The sequence below is a fragment of the Balaenoptera borealis genome, assembly GCF_965194805.1.
Source record: "Balaenoptera borealis genome assembly, chromosome: 11".
NCBI classification, from domain to species: Eukaryota; Metazoa; Chordata; class Mammalia; order Artiodactyla; family Balaenopteridae; genus Balaenoptera; species Balaenoptera borealis.
In genome coordinates, this window is record NC_138868.1 from 91080676 (window position 1) to 91106921 (window position 26246).

The 26246-nt window shown below is 37.3% G+C and overlaps 2 protein-coding genes across 3 annotated transcripts in view; one reads left to right on the top strand and one right to left on the bottom strand.

Moving 5' to 3' along the window:
* The window catches only part of RDX (radixin), a 652052-nt gene that overhangs the window by 125023 nt on the left and 500783 nt on the right, over positions 1–26246 (top strand). The window lies entirely within an intron of this gene.
* The window catches only part of ZC3H12C (zinc finger CCCH-type containing 12C), a 69543-nt gene that overhangs the window by 7755 nt on the left and 35542 nt on the right, over positions 1–26246 (bottom strand). For both annotated transcript variants that reach the window (XM_082343489.1, XM_082343490.1), the window contains exons 3-5: positions 9523–9662; positions 2702–2936; positions 221–327 (exon numbers count right to left, since the gene is read on the bottom strand). In XM_082343489.1, coding sequence (XP_082199615.1) covers positions 221–327; positions 2702–2936; positions 9523–9662 — 482 coding nt within the window. The remainder of the gene's footprint in view (positions 1–220; positions 328–2701; positions 2937–9522; positions 9663–26246) is intronic.

Genomic DNA, 26246 nt, shown 5'->3' on the forward strand with positions numbered 1-26246 from the left:
TAGAGTTAACCAAAACCATGTTTTAATTCAGGGAAATGCATATGCGTTGAACCCAGCTAGGTAAAAATAATAATTTTTTTCACATAGACTTTTTCTTAAATTTAATTACATTCAAAAGAACCACATACTATATGCCATCCAAAATTTATTTTTAATAGCAAAAGTTTAACAACATATTGTGTTCTAAAGGCATATATTAAATACTCATAAAGAAAGTTACCATATGGACAAGGCTGCTTTTTGTGTTCAGGAACAATAGGTTTCTTCCTCAGAAAATTATCCAGGCTTGGGCCATGTCTGCCAAGAGGGTCATCTGGGGGCATGAACCTGTCATGGATATAATACAAAATTATACCTAAGTAGGAGGCCGACAATTTAATTCTAAAGACAGAGTGTAAAGATTATTCACCCCAAGGTATTTTTTTGAAATTTTAATCCAGGTATTTTGATTCAACATTTATAGGATAGGGACTTCCCTGGTGGCGCAGTGGATAAGAATCTGCCTGCCAATGCAGGGGACACGGGTTCGAGCCCTGGTCCGGGAAGATCCCACATGCCGCGGAGCAACTAAGCCCATGTGCCACAACTACTGAGCCTGTGCTCTACAGCCTGTGAGACAAAACTACTGAGCCCACGTGCCACAACTACTGAAGCCCGTGTGCCTAAAGCCCATGCTCCGCAACAAGAGAAGCCACTGCAGTGAGAAGCCCGCGCACCGCAACGAAGAGTAGCCCCCGCTCACCGCAACTAGAGAAAGCCCGTGTGCAGCAACGAAGACCCAACGCAGCCAAAAATAAATGAATAAATTAAAAAAAAAATTTATAGGATAAAAAAAATCAGTACGGGAAGTTTTCTTTTCTTAATGAAAACAAAATTAAAATGTTTCAAGCTGAACCTGTATTTGTTTTAATTCAAGTGAGTTTTGAGCCTACCATGTTCTAATTAATTCTTCCTTTTCTTAGTCTTGGGATTTTGTAAGGACTTTAGAAAATGACTACAATGGCATTTTAGGAGAAGTTTTATGAACGTTAATCTTGTGAAGCAATATGAGGCAGGTGGGCGCCAGGAGGAGCAGCTGAGGGACAGAAGGGAGAGGTGGGAGAAAGGAACGGGAAGACCTGAAACGACCCAAACACCTAGTACATGTCGGACACCCTGCACACGTCACTACATCTCATCCTCACAATGTTCCCTTGAAGTATTCGTTCCACGTTACAGATGAATACACTTTTCTAATCTAGGCTTAGATGAACTGAGTATTTTTATCTCCGTTCACATGGCCTAGTCAAGATTCAATTTGTCTAATTCCACATTCATTCTCTTCCCCCTATAATAAGGTACTTCTCAGCTGAGATAGAAAAAAATCTTAAGGAAATAAACTTATTATTTTGGATTGATTGTCCAATGGAAGCAAGAATTCATGGCATGAATACTGTAACAAGGTTATGATTGCAGAGTTCGACTACTAGTTATGTCACTGTTTGAACATGAAATAAACCAAGTGTTTACCCACAAAATGTGAATAACGTTCGAACTCTTAAGGGAGTGTCAACATGCCTGAGTAATAACACTTAGCAACTATGATGTTTAATATTATTATAAAAACAATATGGCAACACGAAAAGTTTAAAAATAGAAGACAAAATCACTCAATCCTACAATCTTAACACAATTATTTTCCAGTTACGTGTTGCATTTTAGTCATTTTCCTGTATGTACATATCACTTTACAAACACAGATGTAATTTTATGCTTTGTCTTTTTAACATAAATATTTTTCCATGTTTCTTAACAGCTTTCATAATCATAATTCTGAATAGCTGAATAATATTCCACTAGGAGATGTATTGCAATTTAATTGTTTTCTCTATAGTACCTTTAGTTGCCTTTGAAGTCTAGCAATTATAAATATACAGAAATGAACATATTTGGGCTTCCTTTTTTCCTCATTATATACTCTAAGAAATGAGATTATTGGCTTGAGAGGGTATTTGTAAGACTTCTGCTAAACCATGCCAAACTTTATTCTTAACGGCATAAGGCGTATGCAAAAATGTTTTTTAATTTTGTGAATTAAATGGGTGAAAAAATATACTCTTTGTAGATTGAGTTTGCGTTTTTGATGATCAACAGGTGAGCTTTTCCCACATATTTGTAAATACAGTTGACCCTTGGACAACATGGTTTTGAACTGTGTGGGTGCACTGATCCTTGGGTACTTATTTCTCAGGAGACAATCTTGTTCATGTCACCTGTCCATTCATCAACTTAATCATGACTAGCCTTATATTGCTTTAAATTTTTAAAAATCATATATTTAAAAAATCGTATATTTAAGTAAGCTCTCAATGCTCTAAGTTGATTTCAAAAGGCAGGGTTCTAGCAGTCAGTATGTTCTACATCTGCATCCTCTGAAGATGGCCAGTCGCCCTGTGTCAGTTACTCCCGGTCACTCAGCTGCAGAAGACCTGCTCTGCTAGTCACTTATGGGGAAGGGCAGCCTGTGACTCACGCAGGGCCTCCCGAGGCAGGACTCTGCCGTTTTCTTACTCTCACTGAGGATTAGTGGGGACATCAGTGGTCGGAAGAAACTGTCTTAGGTCTGGTCAGTGGCAAAGAGAGAGGGCTTCTGTAGCAGGTGCCCAGGGATAGTTATATTTTCAGGGAAGCAGTGTTACTGTAAGTAAGTGGTTTTACTTACTTGTCATTGACAAATGAATACATTAACAGTCGCTCATCTATGAACTTTTTCCATTCTGGTTTCTCATTTGCCAAATCCCTGTAGTTATCATTGGATACAATTATACCATCCGACTCAAACGCCAGCTTCACGATGAACCTGTCATCATAGCACACCACTCGCCTCCCCTGCACTCTCCGGGACGGTGTGAACACCAGGATTTTCTCCTTCTCTAATTTACGTAGAACTTCTTGATCTGCAGGAATAATCAGGGTAGAATTTCAGTAATAAGTACATACAAAACACATCTCGCAACCTTCATACAAAGTGAGTGTGTATAGCATGAACTGGATACCTGTAACCACTTAATTAGGGATTATGATTTACAGTTTGTAGATGTAGCAAATTTGTAACTCCCAGTAATAGTTTTTCTTCAGGATTTTCAATTAAAAAGGTTTAAAAAATAGCCCAAAAAGTGAACTTGAAAAACATGAAAAGTTTAAAATTTTAAAAGCATAAAACCTGAACATGACTGAGCAAATTCTGATTTTCATTACATAAAGCTTTTGCTTGATAGCTGGAGCCCCCAGCTCTACACTGTGAACCAACTTCTCACACATTCCTAGCTCTACGCCATCCTAATGAAGCAGTTGTGTTGGGTTCAGGTGTGAGCAACAGATTCTTTCCCCCGAATTTGTTTATTTTGTAGTGCTGTTTTTCTAACTAGTGGATGTGATGGTGGGAGAGTTTGAAAAGTAGAAGAGGTGGAGGTAGCAAAGGGAAGAGTCTTAAGATGCAGAAGTTTCAAAAAGGAAGGAGGCAGTGAAGTCAGAACTGTTGTTCTGGACGTGGCCATTCTGCATTCTGTGTCCTTTCCTGTGAAGCAGGTGCTAACAAAGGCCAGCAGTCTTGTGGGGCTGGACTGAGTGAATAAGAAATTAGAAGTGATTATATGGGGAAAACAGCCACTGATTAAATATGGACATGTAGGGGAATGTCCATTTTCTCTTTGGTGGGCACACTCTTTCAGTACTTTCTAATTCTACTGACTTGTTAGTGGTTTAAAAAAAAAAGGTGCCAGAACTCATATTTTGATTAATGATAAAATTCTCTCCTCACCATGCCTTCCTCCTACTTTTGCTTTTCCACTCCCTGACTTCCCACCCCTGTAAATTCTGGCACAGAGTGCTGGGTATAAGCTGACAGACGTCATGATTTTTTTTAAAAAAAAGGCTCTCTTCTCCTCAATGCTTATTAACTGGAGTTACTAATTTAAAAAAAAAAATCTCTTTTCAGCAGATAATCACTACATACCTACTCTATGCTATGTGCTGTCTAAGTGTCAATGGCCCTCAAGATGAAGAACGCTTTCTCCTCAACGAGGCCTCAGTTATTGGGCTGGACGAGCCTGTAAACTGGGAGAGCAGGGGTTGTGATCGCCACAAGAGAAGTATGAGCAGGGTGTGGGGGAAGGAAGAGTGACCTGGGTCAGCTTGGCATACAGATTTCATGATGTTCCAGACAAATGAGTTCATTAAGACCAGAACTTTGTTTTAGAAAAGCAGCAGAGTAGAAGTGGAAGAAATATGAATGTCAGAGTCAGCAACTCGTGGATAAATCTCAGGTTCTGCCACTTTCTCTATCTGGCAATCGTGGTCTTATTGAACCTGCTCCGTCATGTCCTCAAATGCAGTTTGTAGGCCGTGAGGAGTCAATGAGTTATCACACGTAAAAGCACCTAGTAGAGTGCCGGGCAAGCTCTCAATGAACACTGTGTCCTTCAACTTGATTTTGCCTAATAGATGCATGTAATTATTGATCTCTTTTGAAAATCACAGACGACCAATACAAAATCAAAAGCCCAGTCTCAGCCACAGGATTTGCCATATTATAGTTATTCTGTGTGCCCCCTAACAAACATTTTGAGGGCAGGCGGCTCATTTATCTGTGTGCCCATCAGCACTCAGCACAAGGACATATTAGCACGTCAGTAGATCCGCAGTAAATGTCTGTGAAAGGAATATGTCAGCTACTTAAAGATGTGTATTCTGAGGGCTTCCAGTTTATTCACTGTCCTTGTTCACGCATAATCCGTGGCCCTTTATTTGTGTTTACTTGTGCAGGATATGCCTGGGTCCTGGAAGTGACTGGAGGACTGAGGTGGTGGCCCAATAGTTATCACCATCTTGCTTAATTTGCATTTCTTTACCAGCTAAGGAGGTTAAAAGGACACTAATTAGGAAGAAAATTAGTGATAATTAATTATCAACAATTAATAGGATAAATAGTCCTAACCTAAATAAATAGTCCTAACCTAAGTAAATAAATAGTCCTAACCTAAATAAATATGAATTCAGTCTAGCTGGTAAGTTAACTGAATCTCTAGTTCCTAGCACAGTACCTGATACATAGCCTCGTGCTTGCTTGTTAAATATATATTCAATCAATGGAAGCCTCGCTAACGTGCTAGTTTGAATCTATATCTGAGAACTTTAAAATATTTCTTATCAAGTTTCCTTTTTGGTATGGTGAAAAAAGACTGGACTATTCAATTTACCAGGCATTATCTGGTTGAGGGTTTTAGTCAAAAGAATTATTACCTGGGGGAGAAAACACCTAACAACCTCTGATTACAGTGGTACACATTTTACAAAGTAAACTGCATACTGATGAGTTCCAGAGACCTGGCGTGCTGGTATTTTAAAAACTAAACTCGGCCACATCTCACACTGAGTATTACCATTTTCCCTTCTTCTTGATCTCATATTCCTTTCACACTCAAGAAGCTTTCATTTACATGTTTAAATATTGTTTTTTCTTTTTCAGTTTATCTTTCCCCTGATTATTAACGTATTGTAGTTTCCTGTAAAAAATTGGGAAAGTAAGAAAAAGTAAGAAGTAGGGAGAAAATAAGAGTTCATAAGGACATGACCCAGAGGCAATTACTGTTAATATTTTGGCATATTTCCTTCTAATCATTTTCTGTGTATTTTTTTCCTTCTATACACATGTGTATATATGTATGTATGTATGTATATGTGCACACACACACACAATAACAAAGGCTGCCTTTTACATAAGAGAGCACCTCCTGAGATCATTAAAAATTCTGCCTTTGACATAAGAGAGCACCTCCTGAGATCATTAAAAATTTTGCCTAAATATTCTAATACTACATATTCTATCATATAGATATATACTTATTTATTGAGCCATTCTTCTAATGAATGTATGGTTTTTTTTCCTTTTTTTTTCCTAACTAATATTGTACTGGATGTATTTGTGGTCAAAAATCTTTGCCTGTACCTCTGTTTATTTTCTGGGGAATTATTCCTAGAAGGGGAACTAGTAGATCCAAGTATTTACATTTTAAGATCAAACTTTTCCCGAAAGGTTGTAATGATCTACGTTTCCACATCAGTATAGGAGTAACTCCCTCCGGGCACTGAGTATTATCAGTTTTTTAATCTCTGCTAATTTGACGGGTAAAAAAATAAGTTTTTAAAATTTTCATTTTTTTTTTTTTTTTAATAAATTTATTTATTTATTTTTGGCTGCATTGGGTCTTTGTTGCTGCGCGTTGGCTTTTCTCTAGTTGCAGCGAGAGGGGGCTACTCTTAGTTGTGGTGAGCGGGCTTCTCATTGAGGTGGCTTCTCTTGTTGCGGAGCACGGGCTCTAGGCGTGCGGGCTCAGTAGTTGTGGCTCACGGGCTCTAGAGCGCAGGCTCAGTAGTTGTGGCACATGGGCTTAGTTGCTCCACGGTATGTGGGATCTTCCCGGACCAAGGCTCGAACCTGTGTCCCATGCACTGGCAGGCGGATTCTTAACCACTGCACCACCAGGGAAGCCCTAAAATTTTCATTTCTTTAATTACTAATGAGGTTGAACACTTTTCCCTCTTATTTGGCACTTGCATTCTTCCATGAACTGTCTATTCCTACTATGTTACCAATTATATACTGTTTTATCAGTGTGTAGGAGCTCTTTATATGTTCAGGACATGGATTCTTTGTTTATTTGTTGTACTTTTTCTTCAGCAAATAAAAAATTTTCTCATTGTTAAGAGAACGTCCCAAAATACAGAAGTTTGATCCAATTAAATCTATCTTTCCCTTCATAATTTCTTCTAAAAATTTTAATTTTAGAAAGGTCTTCCCCAGCCATTCAAAGACTATTTATAATCTCTAATGGAGATTTTTGACAATTAATTCTTCAACCATCTGCGTTATATGGTGTAAGATAAGGATCTAAATATGTATATTTTTTCCAAAGAGTTATCCAATGTCTTGGTACTGCCGACTGAATTATGCCCACCCCTCCCATGCTACAGTGTATATAGGCTAGGGTCTGATCCCATGGCTCTGGGCTCTACCATAACTTGTCTATGGATTCTTATTCTAATTTAATAAAATTTAATAATTATAGATAAAAATAAAATAATCTTCCCTTGGGGTACATGGTGGGTGGTCACTCCATTTGTTTTTATTTTTATTTTTATTGGAGTATAGTTGCTTTACAAGGTTGTGTTAGTTTCTACTGTACAACAAAGTGAATCAGCTATACATATACATATATCCCCTCTTTTTTGGATTTCCTTCCCATTTAGGTCACCACAGAGCACTGAGTAGAGTTCCCTGTGCTATACAGCAGGTTCTCATTAGTTATCTATTTTATACATAGTATCATAGTGTATATATGTCAATCTCAATCTCCAAATTCATCCCACCCCCCCCTTCCCCCTTGGTATCCATACGTTTGTTCTCTATGTCTGTGTCTCTATTTCTGCTTTGTAAATAAGATCGTCTATACCATTGTCTCAGATTCCACATATATGCGTTAATATATGATATTTGCTTTTCTCTTTCTGACTTACTTCACTCTGTATAACAGTCTCTAGGTCCATCCCCGCCTCTACAAATGATCCAATTTCGTTCCTTTTTATGGCTGAGTAATATTCCATTGTATATATGTACTACATCTTTATCCATTCCTCTGTTGATGGACATTTAGGTTGTTTCTATGTCCTGGCTATTGTAAATAGTGCTGCAATGAACATTGTGGTACATGTCTGTCTTTGAATTATGGTTTTCTCTGGGTATATGCCCAGTAGTGGGATTGCTGGGTCATATGGTAGCTCTATTTTTAGTTTTTTAAAGGAACCTCCATACTGTTCTCCACAGTGGCTGCATCAATTTACACTTCCACTAACACTGCAAGAGGGTTCCCTTTTCTCCACACCCTCTCCAGCATTTATTGTTTGTAGATTTTGTGATGATGGCCATTCTGACCGGTGTGAGGTGATATCTCATTGTAGTTTTGATTTGCATTTCTCTAATAATTAGTGATGTTGAGCATCTTTTCATGTGTTTGCTGGCCATCTATATGTCTTCTTTGGAGAAATGTCTATTTAGGTCTTCTGCCTATTTTTTGATTGGGTTGTTTGCTTTTTTGATATTGAGCTGCATGAACTGTTTGTGTATTTTGGGGATTAATGCTTTGTCAGTTGCTTTGTTTGGAAATATTTTCTCCCATTCTAAGGGTTGTCTTTTCGTCTTGTTTATGGTTTCCTTTGCTGTGCAAAAGCATTTAAGTTTAATTAGGTCCCATTTGTTTATTTTTGTTTTTAGTCTCATTACTGTAGGAGGTGGGTCAAAAAAGATCTTGCTGCGATTTATGTCAAAGAGTGTTCTGCCTATGTTTTCCTCTAAGAGTTTTATAGTGTCTGGTCTTACATTTAGGTCTTTAATCCATTTTGAGTTTATTTTTGTGTATGGTGTTAGGGAGTGTTCTAATTTCATTCTTTTACATGTAGCTGTCCAGTTTTCTCAGGACCACTTATTGAAGAGGCTGTTTTTGCTCCATTGTATATTCTCTCCTCCTTTGTCATAGATGAGGTAACCATAGGTGCATGGGTTTATCTCTGGGCTTTCTATCCTATTCCACTGATCTATATTTCTGTTCTTGTGCCAGTACCATATTGTCTTGATTACTGTAGCTTTGTAGTATAGTCTGAAGTCAGGGAGCCTGATTCCTCCAGCTCTGTTTTTTTTTTTTTTTTTCTCAAGATTGCTTTTGTTATTCTGGGCCTTCTGTGTTTCCATACAAATTGTAAAATGTTTTCTTCTAGTTCTATGAAAAATGCCATTGGTAATTTGATAGGGATTGCATTGATTTGACAAGTGCTGTTGTTTTCCTCACATAGGTTCCTCAGTTTTGTTAATGTTGGGGCAGAGAGGGGAGGGAAGGGTTGGATGCCAGTTGAGAATCACTGACTTGAGCAAAATGTTGGGCAGCAATAATTAACAGTTACAGGGGACACCTCTGCCTGAAACTCATACATTTAAAAATTACAAGATAATGCAAAATACTGATACTTTATTGGGATCGAGTCATTTCCTCTACTTGACACCAAACAGCATGCTGCCAGGATCTCACAGGTCTTATCTGCAGTCACTAGAATTTGATTACCACCTAATTTCATACAGCAGATGAGAAAACTGGGGTCCAAAGAGGGTCAGTGTGCTGCTCAAAGTGCCATGGACAGTACCTAGCAGAGTTGGAATTTGAATCTAGGTCTCTTGACTCCTAGCATGTCTCTAGAAGTCAGAATTTTTACAAAATTTGAAGTAAAAAGTTTCCAAATTAAAAAAAAGAAGAACTGGCTTATGTAGCAAGAATTACTGTTTAGTTAACATAACCCAATAGTTTTTAAACTCGAAAATAACTTTAATGTCCCACCCAAGTGAATGTGGCAGTCACACAAACTTAGTAAACAGAAGCAGACACACAGATTATTCAGCGAGACACTGGCTCAGGTACACACGGAAGCTTGCGGGCTCACCTGTGATGAGCGCGTCAGGTCGGGACTGCTCTTTCCTCCAAGCAGGAACAAAGACGGTAACATCCTTGTGGCCTCTTTCCAAAAACCAATCCACTGCTAATTTTATTCCTCGGCAGGAAAAGACTTCTTTGTTTCCATGGCTAAAAGATTATTTTAGAACACTTAAAACACAACAAAACCTAAATTTGACTCCATTAATTCAAATTTGTAAACAGATGTGATAACATAATTAAAATATTAATAAGAAATTCAAATTTAAGATAGAGTATTATGGCTCAGAGAAACATTAAGATAACCGAGGAGTGGAAAATCTGTGAGGAACAAAAAGCAAACTGGGATGATTACTGAGTGAAGAATAAAGAAAAGTGAGTTTTCAAATGTGAGGTTGTAAAGGTTAACTAGTTAGAAAGATACAGGCTCGTTTTGATAGAAGAGGGAAAAATGGGCCTCAGCCACAGTGAGAGTAATTTCAGTCAAATGTAAAAAAGAAGTCACATAGGAAAAAAATTCTGTAAAAACAGAGGAATGGAATACTTAAGAGTTTCTAAAAACTCTTCCTTTTCAAGAGTTCGTATGTGTATATTTCAATCCAGTGATTCAGCAATGCACAAAATTTATCAGGTGACTAATGTAAAACAACATACACACATGCACTCAAGTGAAAAACTCAATGCTTAATCTCATACAAGAAACACTTTCCGTCCTTCAGTGAAAAGACACCTGGTTTCTGTTTAACAATATTGTGTTGCACAAGGATTAATGATGACAAAAGGGCATTCAAAATTGGATTAGCAGTTTTAGTGCCTAAAAGAAAATGCCCAACTAAAAGTGTAGTCATTCAATAAATATTTATCTAGCACCAGGCTCTGCTTGTGTACTTTAACCTAATAATTCAAAGTAACACTATTCTAATGTTTTAAAAGAAACAGTCTGCTGCTTTGAATGCAATAAGTACACTTTTTTACAGTTTGAGCACTGAAGGCTCCACTCTTATCTATAATGGAGACAGACATTCTTTATTCTTGGGCTAAGGTGCACTGAATGGAATAAGGTAAGTAAATGCTCTGTTAACTTCTAGCACAAATCAAACATTAGGTATATTAATATACTGTTCTAGTGGTCCCCTGGGAAGCACTAAAACTATCTAAATATGACTACTCATGTTTGAAGGACAAAACAGAAATAGACCAACTTGCTTTATAGGTATTGAAGGCTATAAATGCAAACCTCAGAAACTGTTTATGTTCCATAGACCTGTCCTAATGGTCTGGGGCAAGATTAGAGGTGAAATCAGATGCACTGAAAGTTTCAGAGAAAGGGATAAGGGAAGGGGGAGTTTGAGGCACATTTTCTTGGAAAGAAGGGATACCTGATGGCCTCAACAATGCCCCAGCAAATGACACAGAGTGATGCTAGGTTTCATGGAAAATACTGAAATTTAAGCAGTCTTCTGGAAAAATATAAAAAATGATGGCTGGGGTTTCCCTGGTGGTGCAGTGGTTAAGAATCTGCCTGCCAATGCAAGTGACACAGGTTCGAGCCCTGGTTAGGGAAGATCCCACATGCTGCGGAGCAACTAAGCCCATGCGCCACAACTACTGAGCCTATGCTCTAGAGCCCGCGAGCCACATCTACTGAGCCCGTGTGCTACAACCACTGAAGCCCGAGAGCCCTAGAGCTCGTGCTCCACAAGAGAAGCCACTGCAATAAGAAACCTGCACACCACAATGAAGAGTAGCCCCCTCTCGCCGCGACTACAGAAAGCCTGTGCACAGCAACGAAGACCGAACGCAGCCAAAAATAAATAAATAAAATAAATAAATTTATAAAAAATAAAAGATAAAAAAATGATGGCATTCTCTTGTGAGAATATATATACTAATTATTCCTAAATACAAAACTCAACTTGCTAAGACCCAAGTATATTTTTATTTTGCATTAATGCTTTGAGATCTAAATGTATTATGCTTTGCTAGTCATTATGACATTTGGTTTACTGAGACTTAAGAATTTAACTGCTTCTGGCTCTAAAGAGAGGACTGCATAAGCATATTCTTCCAGGTGACTTCACTTGGTAAAGACAACCATCACATTTTACTGTAGCAAGAGAAGATTCCATCTTCTAACTAAAGAACTTTCATAAACTGTGTGTAAACAGCAAACCACTTACAAACATGGGACAAAGATTCTACAGATGCTAACCCAGGTATTATACCATGTGCGACACTGACAACAGGTTGTTCCCATTATCCGCTCTTCCCCTCTGCTCACAGCCCCGCACACCCTTCCCACAAAACCTCCTAGGGTGAACACAAGCAAGAGGATAAGAGGCACCACATTGTGAATGGCAAATAGAACCATATCAACCGTTGATGGATCCACATCAATCTCTGATTTTGTTATTTGAGAAAAAATACCTCCCCGACATTTGTTTAAAAACCTGCAGTGAAGTTTTCTGTTATTTGCAGCTAAACACATCCTTAACTGCTACCTTACTCATACCATAAACCAACAGAAAACTCTATTAATATCATAAAAAAATATATTTTAAGGCAGAAACATTACCAGGGGTAAAAAGTTATTACATAATAGTAAAAAGGGAACAATTCACAAGGAAGCTATAATAATTGTGAACTCAGTGTAAGGCAAAAGATCACGGGATGACAAGAAGAAGTGAAGAAATCCACAATCATACTAATTGACAGGTGAAGCAGAAGACATTTAGTAAGAATACAGACAAGTGAATAATCGATTACAGGTGATCTAATGGACATATACAAAACCCTGAACAAAATTAAAGAGAAAACCTTTTCAAGAACACATGGAACAAGAATACATTGGCTATGCACTAGGCCACAGAACAGATTTCAACAGACATCAAGAATCTATCATACAATGTTCTTTGACAATATGTTATTAAAGATTAGTGTTGCTATACCAGTAAACCAATTTAAAATTTTAATTTTAAAAACGACGCCATTTGTAATAGTAACAAAAACGAAACAGATCTAAAGAAGAAAAGATATCAAGAGCTTTATAGAGAAAATGAAAATTGAAAACCTGTTTTAAAGGGAGTAAGAGAAGACCTAAATGAAAGGAACAATATACCATTTTCATGGATGGTAAGACTCAATGTATGAAGATGGCAATTCTCAAATTAATCTGTAAGTGTACTGAAATCCCAATAAAAATCCTGAAAGGGTTTTTTTATGGAACTTGAGAAACTGATCCTAAAATTAGTATGGAAAAATAAAAGGCCAAGGACAGTTAAGCAATTCTGAAGAACAAAAGAGGAGGAACTTCCCCACTAGCTATCAATACTTGTGCATAAAACTACAGAAATCCAATCGGTGTTTTACTGGCAAAAATTAAAAAACAGAAAAAATATAACAGACAAGTGAGCCTAAGATCTCTCTCTCTCACACATACACACATACACGTGTGTATAAATGATAAAAGTGTCATTACAGATAGATGAAAAGATGGATCATTTAATAAATGGTACTAGGAAAATTGATTATTTATGTGGAAAAAATAAAATTGTATTTTTACCTCATACCATACATAAAAATAAATTGTATATAGATCAAAGATTTAAATATGAAAATACTGTAAAACTTTTTAGAAGAAATTAAAGGAGACATTCATGTCAAGATAGGGGAATTCTTCTTAAAGAAGACACAATCATATACTATCAAGGAAAAGAATGATACATTTGAGCACATAAAACTTCTTTATGAAAAATACTCCATAAAAAAGTAAAAATGCCATAGCCTAGAAGAAGGTATTTGCAATACATAGGACTGATAAAGACTAGTACTCATAATACATAAAGTACTCCTATACATTGAGAAGGGTAACCAGTTTTTTTTTTTTAAGGCAATAGATATGAACAGTGAATTCTCAAGAGAGGAAACCCAAATGACCAACAAACATATGAAAAGATGCTCAACAGTGAAGAAATGCAAATTAAGCTAAAGTGAGACACCACTTCACACCCATCGTACTGGAAAAAATAAAAGTCTGCAAACACCAGATGTTGCCAAGGATGTGTGAAAGTAGGAACTCATACATTACAGGTGGGAGTATAAATGGTATGACTATTCAGGAGAGCAATTTGGCAATACTTTATAAAGGTGAAGGCGTGTTTTCTCTCAAACATAGTAATTCCACATCCAGGTAGAGTAAAACCCCACAGTAACTTGAAATCAGATTTAAAGCAATCAGCAGTTGGCCCAGCCTCAGATCTCACGTGGGGGCAGGCTAATGTCTTCTCCTCTATGGGTGGGACAGAAAGAAGCAGGCAAGTGGGGATGTGTAGGGTTGGTCCCTGGGTGTCCAATACTTCCCCAGCCAATCCTCTCCTGATCAGGCCAAACAAATGAATACCAACTAGGAAATCCCTGGAATGGTTGCTGCTGTCTTGGAAGTCCCTGCTAGCTGCCAAGGCCCAGAATCATCCCTAGTAACAGTAAAAGTCTGAGCAGACAACTTACCAGGTGGCTCCAAAGTGCAGGTGGGACTTACAGACGGGGAGAGGCTGGGGGAGACTGAACTTGACCTAACCTTAGGAGGCATGTTGAAGGATGTGACTAATCATATGTGCTGGTTACTATATAAGGGGCAAGGGTAGGAGGCTCTGATAAAGAATTATAAAAAGAGTAAGCCTGATAACAAAAATTATGAAAAACAGGATGTCAGAGTGAGCACAATGTAGCTACTGGTGCAAATTAACTGTCTGTTGAGTGTTTACTAAAAGAGTACGATGATGTTTACGAACTGTAGCTCTAATTCCATAAATAGAGAAGAAAACTCATTATAGTTCTGTAGTCACCTTACAGGCTGTATCTGCATGCATTTAGGGTTTTTTTTCCTCAGTAGTAAAAACAGCTAGTTCTATATTTATGAATTGGCATGTGTCCTGTGGGCCTCCATTTCTTTGGTATTTCAACAATTTGGCAACAAGGATGGTATACCTCAAGTGAGTCCTTCTGCTGGTGAATGTGTCAGAGGCTTTGGAGCCACCATTGATTAGGTTGGAGACCCTGGATGTTTGCTAAAAGTGTTCCTTTGACTACTTTGGCTCAGTGGGATTGGGTTCCCAGGGAAAATGCCGAGCTCTCACCGCTAATTCTGAGTTCCTGCTGAGCAAAATGGGTAATAGAGGCTTGAAGGTTGCGTGTGATTCAACACTGGCTTTAATGTAGAAAAATATAAAGAGCCTGCCAGCAGGTCTCTTTCTTAAAGGGCTTATTTTACTCTGTCATGTTGTGAATAGGCACGTTTATAAAAATCCTGCTTTGCAATGGCCAGAGGAAGGCTCATTTGAAGTAGACAAATTGGTATACTGACACAGATTTTTAGAAAAACCCTACTTAAAATAAAAGGATTATTGGTATCTCTGGATCTCAGGAAATAAACGAAAGAATGAACTGGACAGCCAGTAAGAATGAATTAAAAAAACTGAAGGAAGAGATTGAGAAACTGAAAGCACCTTTCTGTTTCTCCAGGTTCTCAACACTTCTCGGCTATTGTTCCTTCTACGCCTCTTCACCCTTCTTTGCCTTATCTGGGACCTAGAAAGAGGAGATGATGGCTTCTTGGACAGATGGTTCCCAAGGACTTCAGGATCCGGGGATAACTTCCCTTTGGAAGAGGGAGAATTGCCGGCCTTATTTGAATGTTCTGATATGGAGTCCACCTCCAAGACTCCCCCTACAGCACTCAACATGCAAAACATAGCTAGGGAAGCAGAAATGATTAAGAGGAAGGAGCAAGGAGTCTGAAAATCTGGATAAGAAAACTGTCTTAGAATGAAGGCATCAGGTGGGCAAATGGTTTCCCTGGTAACTTGGAGGGAAGGGGAAACAAAAGGAGTCAGGCTTTTAAATTGCAACATGAACCTGAAGCTATAGTGCCATACAAACCAACTTAGTTTTCATCTCAGTGTAGAGAAAATCAGCCTTCTCCCTTTGGAGCTACAGGGATTCAAATACCCTTTAGAAGTTATCCAGTACTGCTGGGTGGATCAGATGTGGTAAGGGTACCACATCCCTTTCCCCTAGCTGATATCCATCTTAAGAGTTATTTTCCAGTGCCCTGGAAAGATCTGCAAAAATGTGCCGAGGTTTTCTACAGCATGTTTTCAGTTTACAGCCCTGTGTGTGAGGCTGGACACCGACTTGTAACATCCAAGGAATGTGGCCTTGGATGAGTCTGCTTGACTAATGGAACAGGTGTGATGGGGCAAGTGGAGTGTCATGGCTTCAGGCACCTTCTGCAACAACTCTGGCTGCTCCTCAAACCTAGGACACCCATTGCGAGGCACTGCTGATGGCAGACTTTGCAGTCTTTCTGCAAAAGGTGGCCTGAGAGAAGCTGCAGGGCTGCTGCTGCATGAGTCTCCCAGCGATTTCCATCAGTGGTTCACCAAGGCATTTTCTAAATGAATGGGCATGGATACGGGGGTGGATCAGAATAGACTCTTAATCCTCTCCACTTCTGTGGTAGCCTTGTTGCAAGCACAAGTAAGAGAAAAGGTATCTGTCTGTCAAAAAATAGACAGTTTCTCAGGTATTGGCAACAGTAATCCAGTTTGGGGGAAAAAAATGGAGAAAGGTGAAGACAGAAAGAAACTCAAGATTGCAGTGTTACCTGCCTACTTATTCACACAGGGAGCAAATACTTTTCTGGGGCTACCAACAAATAAGATAGGACTTGCCGATGAAAAGTCAGTACGTTACTATTGTAAGAAGATAGGATGTTGGGAAAAGGAACGCAGCCAGAGACTGAGGAAGATACAAGGGATGCTACCTATGAAACTCTACCATCTCCATCAGAAGACACCCCCTCTCTGCTTGAAATCAGACAGGAAACAATTAGCAAATGGTGCAAACTAATGAGCAAAACTGACTTAATAGAGGAGCTTCAGAGCTGGGAATGGAAAAGCCTTATATATATTTCCTTTTCCTGCCTTAATATTTTCCTGTCCTTTCTTGTAGATACTGGAACCATGCATGTATTCTGCAATTTCTACTGACCGCTCTTGTTTCACCTACATCCAGAAAAACATATAAGTTGTGGGTATCTCTGGACAACCTTCTACCTGTTCTTTCTCATCTGAGATTCCTGAGCAAATAGGTCCTCTGTTGTAGGAACATGCCTCTCTTGTCCCTTAATGCTGTTCATCTGTTGGGAAGAGATCTCCTGTATAAACTAAGGGCTACCATATTCTGGACTCCAGGTAGAGGATTTTTGAAGCTCCTGGGAGACAAGCCCCCTGAGTTAGTGAATATGTGCTTATCTATACTGAGAGTAAATATGTGCTAGGGGTCTGCCATGCTATGGGCCAAATTTTGAATGAGAGGTTTTCTAATATCCCACAACTAATATGCCACATGCAAAACTAATTGCTGATTTATTAGTCATTGCAACTTCCCAAACAGATTTCTGTAATTCATTGTAGAGCTTATTCCAGACAATAAGATGAAATTAATTTGCAAGCTGTGAAAAGGGCTACTAAGGTCTGGACTGGGGTAACTGAAGCCCTATTTCTTCTATCCAGGGACTCCCACTCGGAGTTTCAGACATATGCACCTTCTAGTGAACTAGTAATTGGAAACTAAGGGGAGCTAAAAAGAACACAAATTATCTTGACAAACATATTCTTCATAAGATTTTCACTATCATAACTTTATTATTCTGTAAATTCACTTTGTCTTGTATCTAATGGGATTATCTTTAATCTCGTCATATATACTACTGCAACAAATTTGAAAACCCCTCAGTTCTACTTTTCTGTCTTCAACAGAAGGGCAATTCCATAAGCACTCAAACTAATATGATATTTGCTAAATCTTATAAAAACATCATATATACTTCCCACTAGAGAACTGAAGTACACTTGCTTATTATGTGCCATTAAATTAGTCACCTGTGATGGTTACCAGATTACAAAGGTGTATTTTGTAATGCAGAGAAAAATTCAGGGAACCACACATTTTAATGTAGCTTGCCTTAATACAGGACCTAGAAGAGAGGGACAATGGGTGAACCATTCCATTTGCTGTGTCTAGGAAACATAATTTCATGTATTACACTTTGTTAAGTTATATATACACACATCATTAACTAGGTTAACCACAGGATAGAAAGGGTTATTTTAGAATTATAACTGTTATATTCCCGTGGTAGACAGGAGCAAATTGAAAAACATGGAGAAATCTAACAAGGGAATGAAGGCATCTATTAAAGGGGACTACTTCTTTTTAATTCTTTTCATGGCATTGAAAAAAAAAAAAAAAGAGAAATAAGGAGTCTTTTTCCAATTATCTTTTATTTCCTCAAATTTGATTTTGCTCTAGTTTGAGTATTTGCTTTGAATTAACATATTACTTATAATGCTTGCAAAGAACCTTGGAAATCATAGTTGATTTTTATTTTCTTATATTTATGTAATAAGTATATCCCTTATATGATCAAAGGAAAGCCATTCTTAAAAAGTTTTTCCATAACTCATCGAAAATCTAATTGTAACAATCATACCTAAATGGTATATTTAGTACTACTAATAGTAAATTAGCACTACTAATTATTATGACGGTATTAGTACTATTAATACTACTACTAGCATTACTACTAAATAGAGATGGCTTTTCATGAGTAGGCCAACACAGTGAAAATAACAGTGTCTGGAATTAGACATGAGTTTAAGTATTTTCTTTAGTACATTTCTGTGTGACCTTGGCAAGTTACTTATTTTCAACCTCAATCTTCTCATATTTAAAATGGAGATAATCCCGCCTACATGACAGGGTTGTGAGAACTGAACAAGGTAACATCCACAGAGCACTGAGCAGAGTGCCTGGCACATAGAAGACTTCAACAAATATTAGTGCCTTCACTTTCTCATGTCCCTTTGGTCCTAAGTTTTAGAAAATGGAAAAGAGCTTGCTTTGGAATGAAAATGAAACCAGTAAGTCTTTAATAGCTTTAATCTCACTACTGATGGTAAACTGTGATTTTTTAGATCAATGTGGTTGATATGTGGAGATCACTAAACAGTTTTAGTTTTTTAAAAAAAAAAACAAAAAGAGATCAAGGTATCAGGGGACTCAAAAAAACAATCCATCGCTTTTTTATAACCTTCGATATATCATCTTTTATTTAAATCAAAAACTTGACCTACAAGTTTGCTACACCCTTCACTGGAAGATTCAAGTATGATTATAAAACTTCTGTGACTTTAATGGGTCATTATATCAAACTGCGTATAATGATAAGGATACAAATTTGTCAGTGAAGTGCCTACAATGAACAGTATGAGTAAAATGTACCCTTTTAAACTAGAAAACCGTATTTGAATCTTTAGTACCAAAGTCCTTTAAGTTTAGATATAGTTAGCTTATATAATTATATTATATTAATATAATAATAATAGATATTTATCGAACACTAAATTATTAATACACCTAGGTGCTCTTCAAATACTTGATGACTTATTTTTTCAATTTTTAGGCCTGATTGTACATAAACCATGTTGTATACATGAAAATAGATTTTAATTTTAAAGAACTCTTTCAAATACTAATGCATTAGCAATGTTTAATGATTGTTAAGAAGAAATTCTCCTACATCTATACCATTTCCCTTAAGCAAGGAGACAGGAGTACAGCTGGATATCATCTTCAATATGGAAATAAGAGAATATTTTCCTTCCTATTATTGTAGTCTAATTAAATTTCATATTGTATTTAAGAATCTATAATTCCATGTGCTGACTCATGGGCATCTAGAACTTTTTCTTTTATATTGAAGGCTCATAACGAGTGCTTTATGCCTATTTTGTCACTCTTATAGCTACCGAACTTTTAATCTCTGATCTCTTTCCCACTACACCAAGATCACTTTGAACCTAAACCTAGTGGTCAGGATGCAATATACCCAGAAAACTAAATCCCTTGTTACAGATAATTTAATCAGGTCTATCAAGTTGTGTTCCAAATAGAAATCCCAGAGGCCCTTCTAGGGAGCAATGAAGGGAATTTTTAAGTGGGAAACACAGCCCCCACTTATACCCTCCAATTCAAACGATACTATGTTTTTGTTTGTTTTAAATACTGGGCTTCCTTTTAAGATTTGCAGGATTGTACCGCTTCAAAGGAAAATAAAAGTCTGAAAATTACTGATTTAGGACAATGAAAATTTCAACACCAAAATTACAGTGGAAGTCTTAACATGAAAGTTCATTATTACCCTCCAGTTGGTACAGACACAAGAGCAGTGTGGCCAAGAGAATTTTGAGAATGGGAAAGGATAAGGAAAAAGGAAAGTAGAAAGATGTCCTCACCTTATAAGGTCCATAATTTGAAGCCAAAATCAATAATAGGAAGCACATCTAGCTAATCTAGATCCAAGTGGGTCATTAGTCTAAAGATGCTGAACAGAACATACCTGTTAAGTAGATGTAATAATGTCTTCAATATTAAGACAGGTAGAAAACGTAAAACTCGAATCACTTTTTTCCTATTATAATTGGGTGACTTTTCCCATTTCTTACAATCACTAGTTAGGTGATTTATAATTAACTTTATTCATTATGTAATAGGATTATTAATGTTGTTATTTCCTAGGTTAGGGTTTAAATAAGCATATTTGAGATAACAGGAAAGTTTACTGACCATTGGTCTATGAAAATTCATGAATGATGACAGGTTGAAGTATATACTTAGGGTTATAAAGAGAAGCAGTAGAACAGAACTAACATCTGTCTGTGTCAGACTCCACACTGATATAATCAAACAACAGAAAAAACTAGTTCTGATTCTCTGATTCCTTTCATATTACCTAAGGATTTTCTTTAAAACAATAAGAGAAATGGGACCCTGCCAACTAACCTGTAAGTAGTACCTATGACGCTGACACTCATCTAGAGGGAAATCAAGCTGTCTTTTAATTGATGTTAAGCCCCCACTAAGTTGGAACTTAAAAAACATTTCACTGAGAGGTTACCCAATAGAAGTATAATGTGAACCACAAATATAATTTAAAATGACCTAGAATAGCACATTTTAAAAAGTAAAAAGTAGGTGAAATTAATTTTAGTAATATATTTCATTTAACTCAATGTATCAAAAATGATCATTTTTACACATATTCAGCATAAAAGTTGTTATATTTCACATATTTTTGTACTAAGTTTTCAAAATCTGGTATGTATTTTACATTTACAGAATACCTTAATTTGGATTAGACACATTTGAAAATCTCAACAGCCACATGTGGCCAGTGGTCACCGTACTGGGCCATGCAGATCTACTGCACATAATTTTGATACATTTTTGTTGAGAGCCAAAACCAAACTTGAATGAACCCTGGCAAGCTGTAGTCTCACACCTGTAATCTAAACCAAAAACTTGGACTAGATGTCCTGGAGGATTTTATTAACTGTGAGACAGGGCTGTACTAAAATGGTAAACAGGCAACAGGACAGCAAACGCATCAAACAATTGAAGGCAAGTTTTGGAGCCCAGGCAAGATGGTCTTCAACATTCTAATTCATACTGAAAAGAGTTCTCAAGTCCATACAACTTCACAAACCAGATTAGATACATAAAAGCCTTTGTACCTTCAAAAAGATTAATCTAGATAAATAAATCTTGTTTATACAGACTGCTAGGGCTTCCCTGGTGGCGCAGTGGTTGAGAATCTGCCTGCCAATGCAGGGGACACGGGTTCGAGCCCTGGTCTGGGAAGATCCCACATGCCGCAGAGCGACTAGGCCCGTGAGCCACAACTACTGAGCCTGCGCGTCTGGAGCCTGTGCTCCGCAACAAGAGAGGCCACGATAGTGAGAGACCCGCGCACCGCGATGAAGAGTGGCCCCCGCTTGCCGCAACTAGAGAAAGCCCTCGCACAGAAACAAAGACCCAACACAGCCAAAAATAAAATAAATAAATAAATTAAAAAAAAAATTAAATCCTATTTATACAGACTGCTAAATTTTGCTCATATTTTATAAATATATAGGCTTAGCCCACAATTCTTGATATAAAGAAAAGTTGTTACAACTTGCGCATTTTCCTGTTCATGTTCTGACACTATAATCTGACTATATCTGATTTCTGTTCAAACTTTAAGAAAATGACTTCAGTGATTTACCTGGAGTGCTTTTCTACACCCCAGTTAAGATTCAGATTTATACAACACCAGCTGGTTTCTAACACGAGTCTTTTTGAGGGGTAGATGGTTGCTTTATTTATGTACTCTCTGCCATTAGACTGGTATACAAAAGCAATATTCTTCTTTTCCCAGGAGTTGTCCACAATTTAACTTTTACATATATTTTCAAATATAAGTAGGTCTCCTTGTCTGCAGTCTTAGTGCTCAAATCCTTCTCTAAATTTCTCTACAGAGTGAACTTCCTTAAAGGTAAATGCGATACGCCACTCTTCCCTTGCTTAAATTCTTTTCATGGTTCCCCATCATTAACACAGAGGCAATACAAGCATGGATCCTATTGGTCAAAAGTGGTCCACCTGAGATTTTTAGCAAACAAAATATCTATCCTAATACTCTGCCCAAACATGCAGCAATAAGGCCTACCCACCAGTTAGCAGATTTTATCTAAAACCAAAAGCCTGGATTCACCGACCAAGAGAGAGGACTTGCAATGACAGGGGAGTCAGGGTGGGGAGGATCTCAATAGTTTGTTCATATCAAAAAAGAGAAGGCTGGTGTGCCTAGCTTCCATCCCACGGAACTGGAGAATTTGTGCTACACATGGTGTAGAGGTAGTGATGAGGCTCTGGGTTTTCTCTTGTTCACCACTCTTATTTCACATATTTGGTAGAAGCTGAAGTAGAAATATGGAGATGTAATTTTAATGAAGTCAGGTGACTATGTCATGGAAGCATACTGAAGAAATCAAGGACTTCTAGGAATCCAAGAGTACCAACATCCAACTTAACACTCCCATCCCTGACGGCTCACAAGATGGTACTTTGTTAATGGCAGAACAAGTCATCTGAACCTAAAACCATGGGTAAATTAAAACACTGGACTCTCTTAAGGAAAAATGAATTTAAACTATTGGATACATGTGGATAGAGAATCATTCTATACTCCATTGCTAAACTACCTCAGGTTTAAGAGAATCAGATTTTGAAGAATTGTAAAGCTACTTGGAGGAAATAAAAATCACAATATCATGAGAATTTCATTTCAGAAATATGATAAATATTACTTATGCTTTGTTTCTGTTTCTATATCTGGAGTATACATTTCACGGTATACTTATATTATGAAGTATCTGCCCTACTATGGAAAGAAGCCTATTTGCTGAATGACCAATTTGCTAAATTACTGAGAGGCTTTTTTTGTTTTTGCTTTTTTAAGCATTAAAATTAACTGTAGCTTTTTGTCAGTACTTGTTAGTTAGTTCAGTTCCACTAAATATAAATTTATTCTGTTTCATATTTCAAAAACCAAGTACTTTTGTGCAAAAGTTTAGGGCTTTATCTAAACTTATTAGTTTGCTGTTTTCTATTTTTGAATACTTATGTCCTCTTTGCTCCTATACCTCACATTGAAATAGCTATCACAAATTATGCTAGACTACGGTCTAGGTATTTGTCAATTTTGAATGAATTGCGTATTCACCAACTTACCCAGAACTTCTATCAATGTGGCACATTTTTAAGAGATATTAATAAGCTGAAAGTAGAAGCATGCTTCCTGCAAAGCAACACAGGATTCCTGCAATTTGGGGACCTATGCTGTATATTATGGTTATATGGCTTGTCCCTGGGCAATTTTGGCGTCACCCAGATCTAAGAGCCCAAGTCTTCTTTATGAAACCGTAGAAATCATTGAAAACAACTGATGATATAAACATAAAGAATTAAAATATACCTATAGATCATAGGATGGACTGCTAAACTGCTGTTTGTTAAGTGTTGAATAAAAAAACTGAAAAACTGGGACTTCCTTGGTGGCGCAGTGGTTAAGAATCTGCCTGCCAATGCAGGGGACACAGGTTCGATCCCTGGTCTGGCAAGATCCCACGTGCCGTGGAGCAACTAAGCCCATGCACCACAGCTACTGAGCCTGTGCTCTAGACCCTGCGAGCCACAACTACGGAAGCCCGCATGCCTAGAGCCCATGCCCTGCAACAAGGAAAGCCACCACAGTGAGAAGCCCGTGTACTGCAACGAAGAGCAGCCCCCACTCACCGCAACTAGCAGCAACGAAGACCCAACACAGCCAAAAATAAAAATAAATTTATTAAAAAAAAATCTGAAAAACTAAGTTTTCATTACATTAGTTATTATGTTCTGGATTAAAATATAGAATCTAGCTCTTTAATGTAATAATAACTGTAATTTACTGAGCACCTACTACATGCCAGGCACTTGGTATTAATTATCTTTAATTCTAATAACAAGCCTGCAAGATGAGTTCCTCTTTTTACAGTCCTGAAAACTGAGATTGGAGAGTTTAAACAAGTTACTCAGAATCACAAAGGTAGTGTGTAGAAAATTAATTGTTTTTTAAAGTCCATTTTGGTAATTTTAATAAAATGCCTTTCTTTCCTACTTTTAATTTACATCTAAAGAATCATTTATATCAGTTCCACCGCTAGCATTTAAATGAAACTAAAATATATTCATCTTATATGTGGAATATATCTGCCTGAGAAATCAGAAAGGAAATAAAACAGTACTCTATTCTTAACTCATCCTCACATTTACCTATTATAATTTATTATGATGTATATAAATTTATTATATAATAGGTTTGCTAAAGTAACATGAGTAGGACATTAACTTAAAAAGTAAAAGCATGTTTGTTATATTTTATGCAACAGGAAATGGGTAAAATCTCTCTGCATTTTTGTTAAATTAAGATTTTGAATCTGAAGTAGATATGCATTTCTAAATGACTTTTATTACTTTATGTAGATCTCATAAGTGGCAGAATGTAAAAGTTTACTATACATTTCCATGAGTTCTGGCACTTTCAAAGTTATGGACGTGGTATGACATTTCATTGTGACTGACAGTATAATGCTGCTATAATAAAATTTCCTGTCAACTTGTTCTCTCCTGCAATGCCTGAAGCATCTCAGGTTACATGTCAGATTAAAACATATGAAGTGCATTGTCCTGTCTTTATAGCAAAAGAAACAGAATGGGGCCAAAAGAGCGTGGGGGTGGAAGTGTTTTCTAATTACATATAGTAGATTGTCTGAAATGCCTTAATTATGCCATTTATTTTTGTATCTCATCATGTGGGATAAGTAAAGTTTAGAGTTTTATGCAAATTTTCAGTTATCCAAGTACTTTTCAGTTGCCACTGGGAACTAGGTTTCAGTCATGTTTGTTGCTCCAACTGTGACATCATTTATCTAAATGATATCCATTAAAAAAATTCACTTCTATGGGCTCTAAGTTTTATAAGTCTGATGCTGTTTTTCCCCTCCAAGGTGTTCTTCTGACTACCCCAAAGTGTATTTACCTCCAATGCCAAATTCTCTATTTGTATTTTGATTGTCTCCTCCTTCAGAGAACTTTGCTTCAAAAATTAAACTCTCATATTATTGCTGTTGTGGAGACTTTTTCCCCATCCCCTCAGCTTATATAGTTCTGTTCTATATAAAACTAAAAATCCTTTCTCAACTCTTACTCCTCTTTCTTCCCTTCCTCTGTCAACTTTCGAGAATAACAGTCTAGCTCTATTCCTTCACTTCTTGACATCTTGTAACTGGGTTTCTATCTTTAACACCATATGGCATTCTTGAAGACAATGATTTCCTGGCTGTCATGTCCCTGGATCTTTTTTCAATTCTACCCACAGGATACTCTCTCCTTAAAGCCTCCGCTTCCTTGAGTTGATGGCATTTGTATGTCTCTTGGTTTTACTAGCACTAAACTTTTTTCTAAGACTGGTATTTTTCACACTACGCTTTCCTTGGATCATCAGTTTCTTCTACCTCCTGACCTATTGATATCCACACTTTCCATGTTGAATGGTTCTTAACACTGGCTATGCATCAGAAATACCTTGGCGCTTTAAAAATACTATACAGTTATTTGGGCTCTACTATACCCCATTGAATCAGATTCTCCAAGAGTTGAGCCCTTTAAGAACCTCTCTGGTGCTTTTGGTATATGGCTATGGTTGTAGGTGTTTCTCCAGGACCTATTACCTTCCTTCATTACTCTCTTGCTTGGTAATTCCATGGTGTTTTGGCTTTACTCATAATCACTCTGCTAAGGTAACTCTTCACTAGTTCTGGATTATTACAAGAAAAAAAAAATCATTTCATAGCTAAATTTGGGAAAGATTAGACAACAGAGAGGTTATTTTACTGAAGGACTTCTCAAGGTTGTATGTACACTTCATACCTCTGTGACACTTAAGGCCCTTTTTACTCCCTTAGAAAGGGTTGTTTGCATTCAAATTTATCTCCTATCTCCTGTAGTCCAGTTTAAATATCATGGCCAGATTATCAATTTAAGGCACAGCTCTACTCTTGACATTACCCTCCTCAAAAATCTTCAGTTACCTTTGGATTGGAGCCAAGTTTAAATTCTCTAGCTTGGCACTGAAGGCCTTGGAAGATCTGGCTTGAACATTTTCAGTTTGTTTTTACCTTTCATTATGATGAAAAGTGTATAGACTTTGAAGTCAGACATATTTGGGTTTGAATTATGTTTTACCTT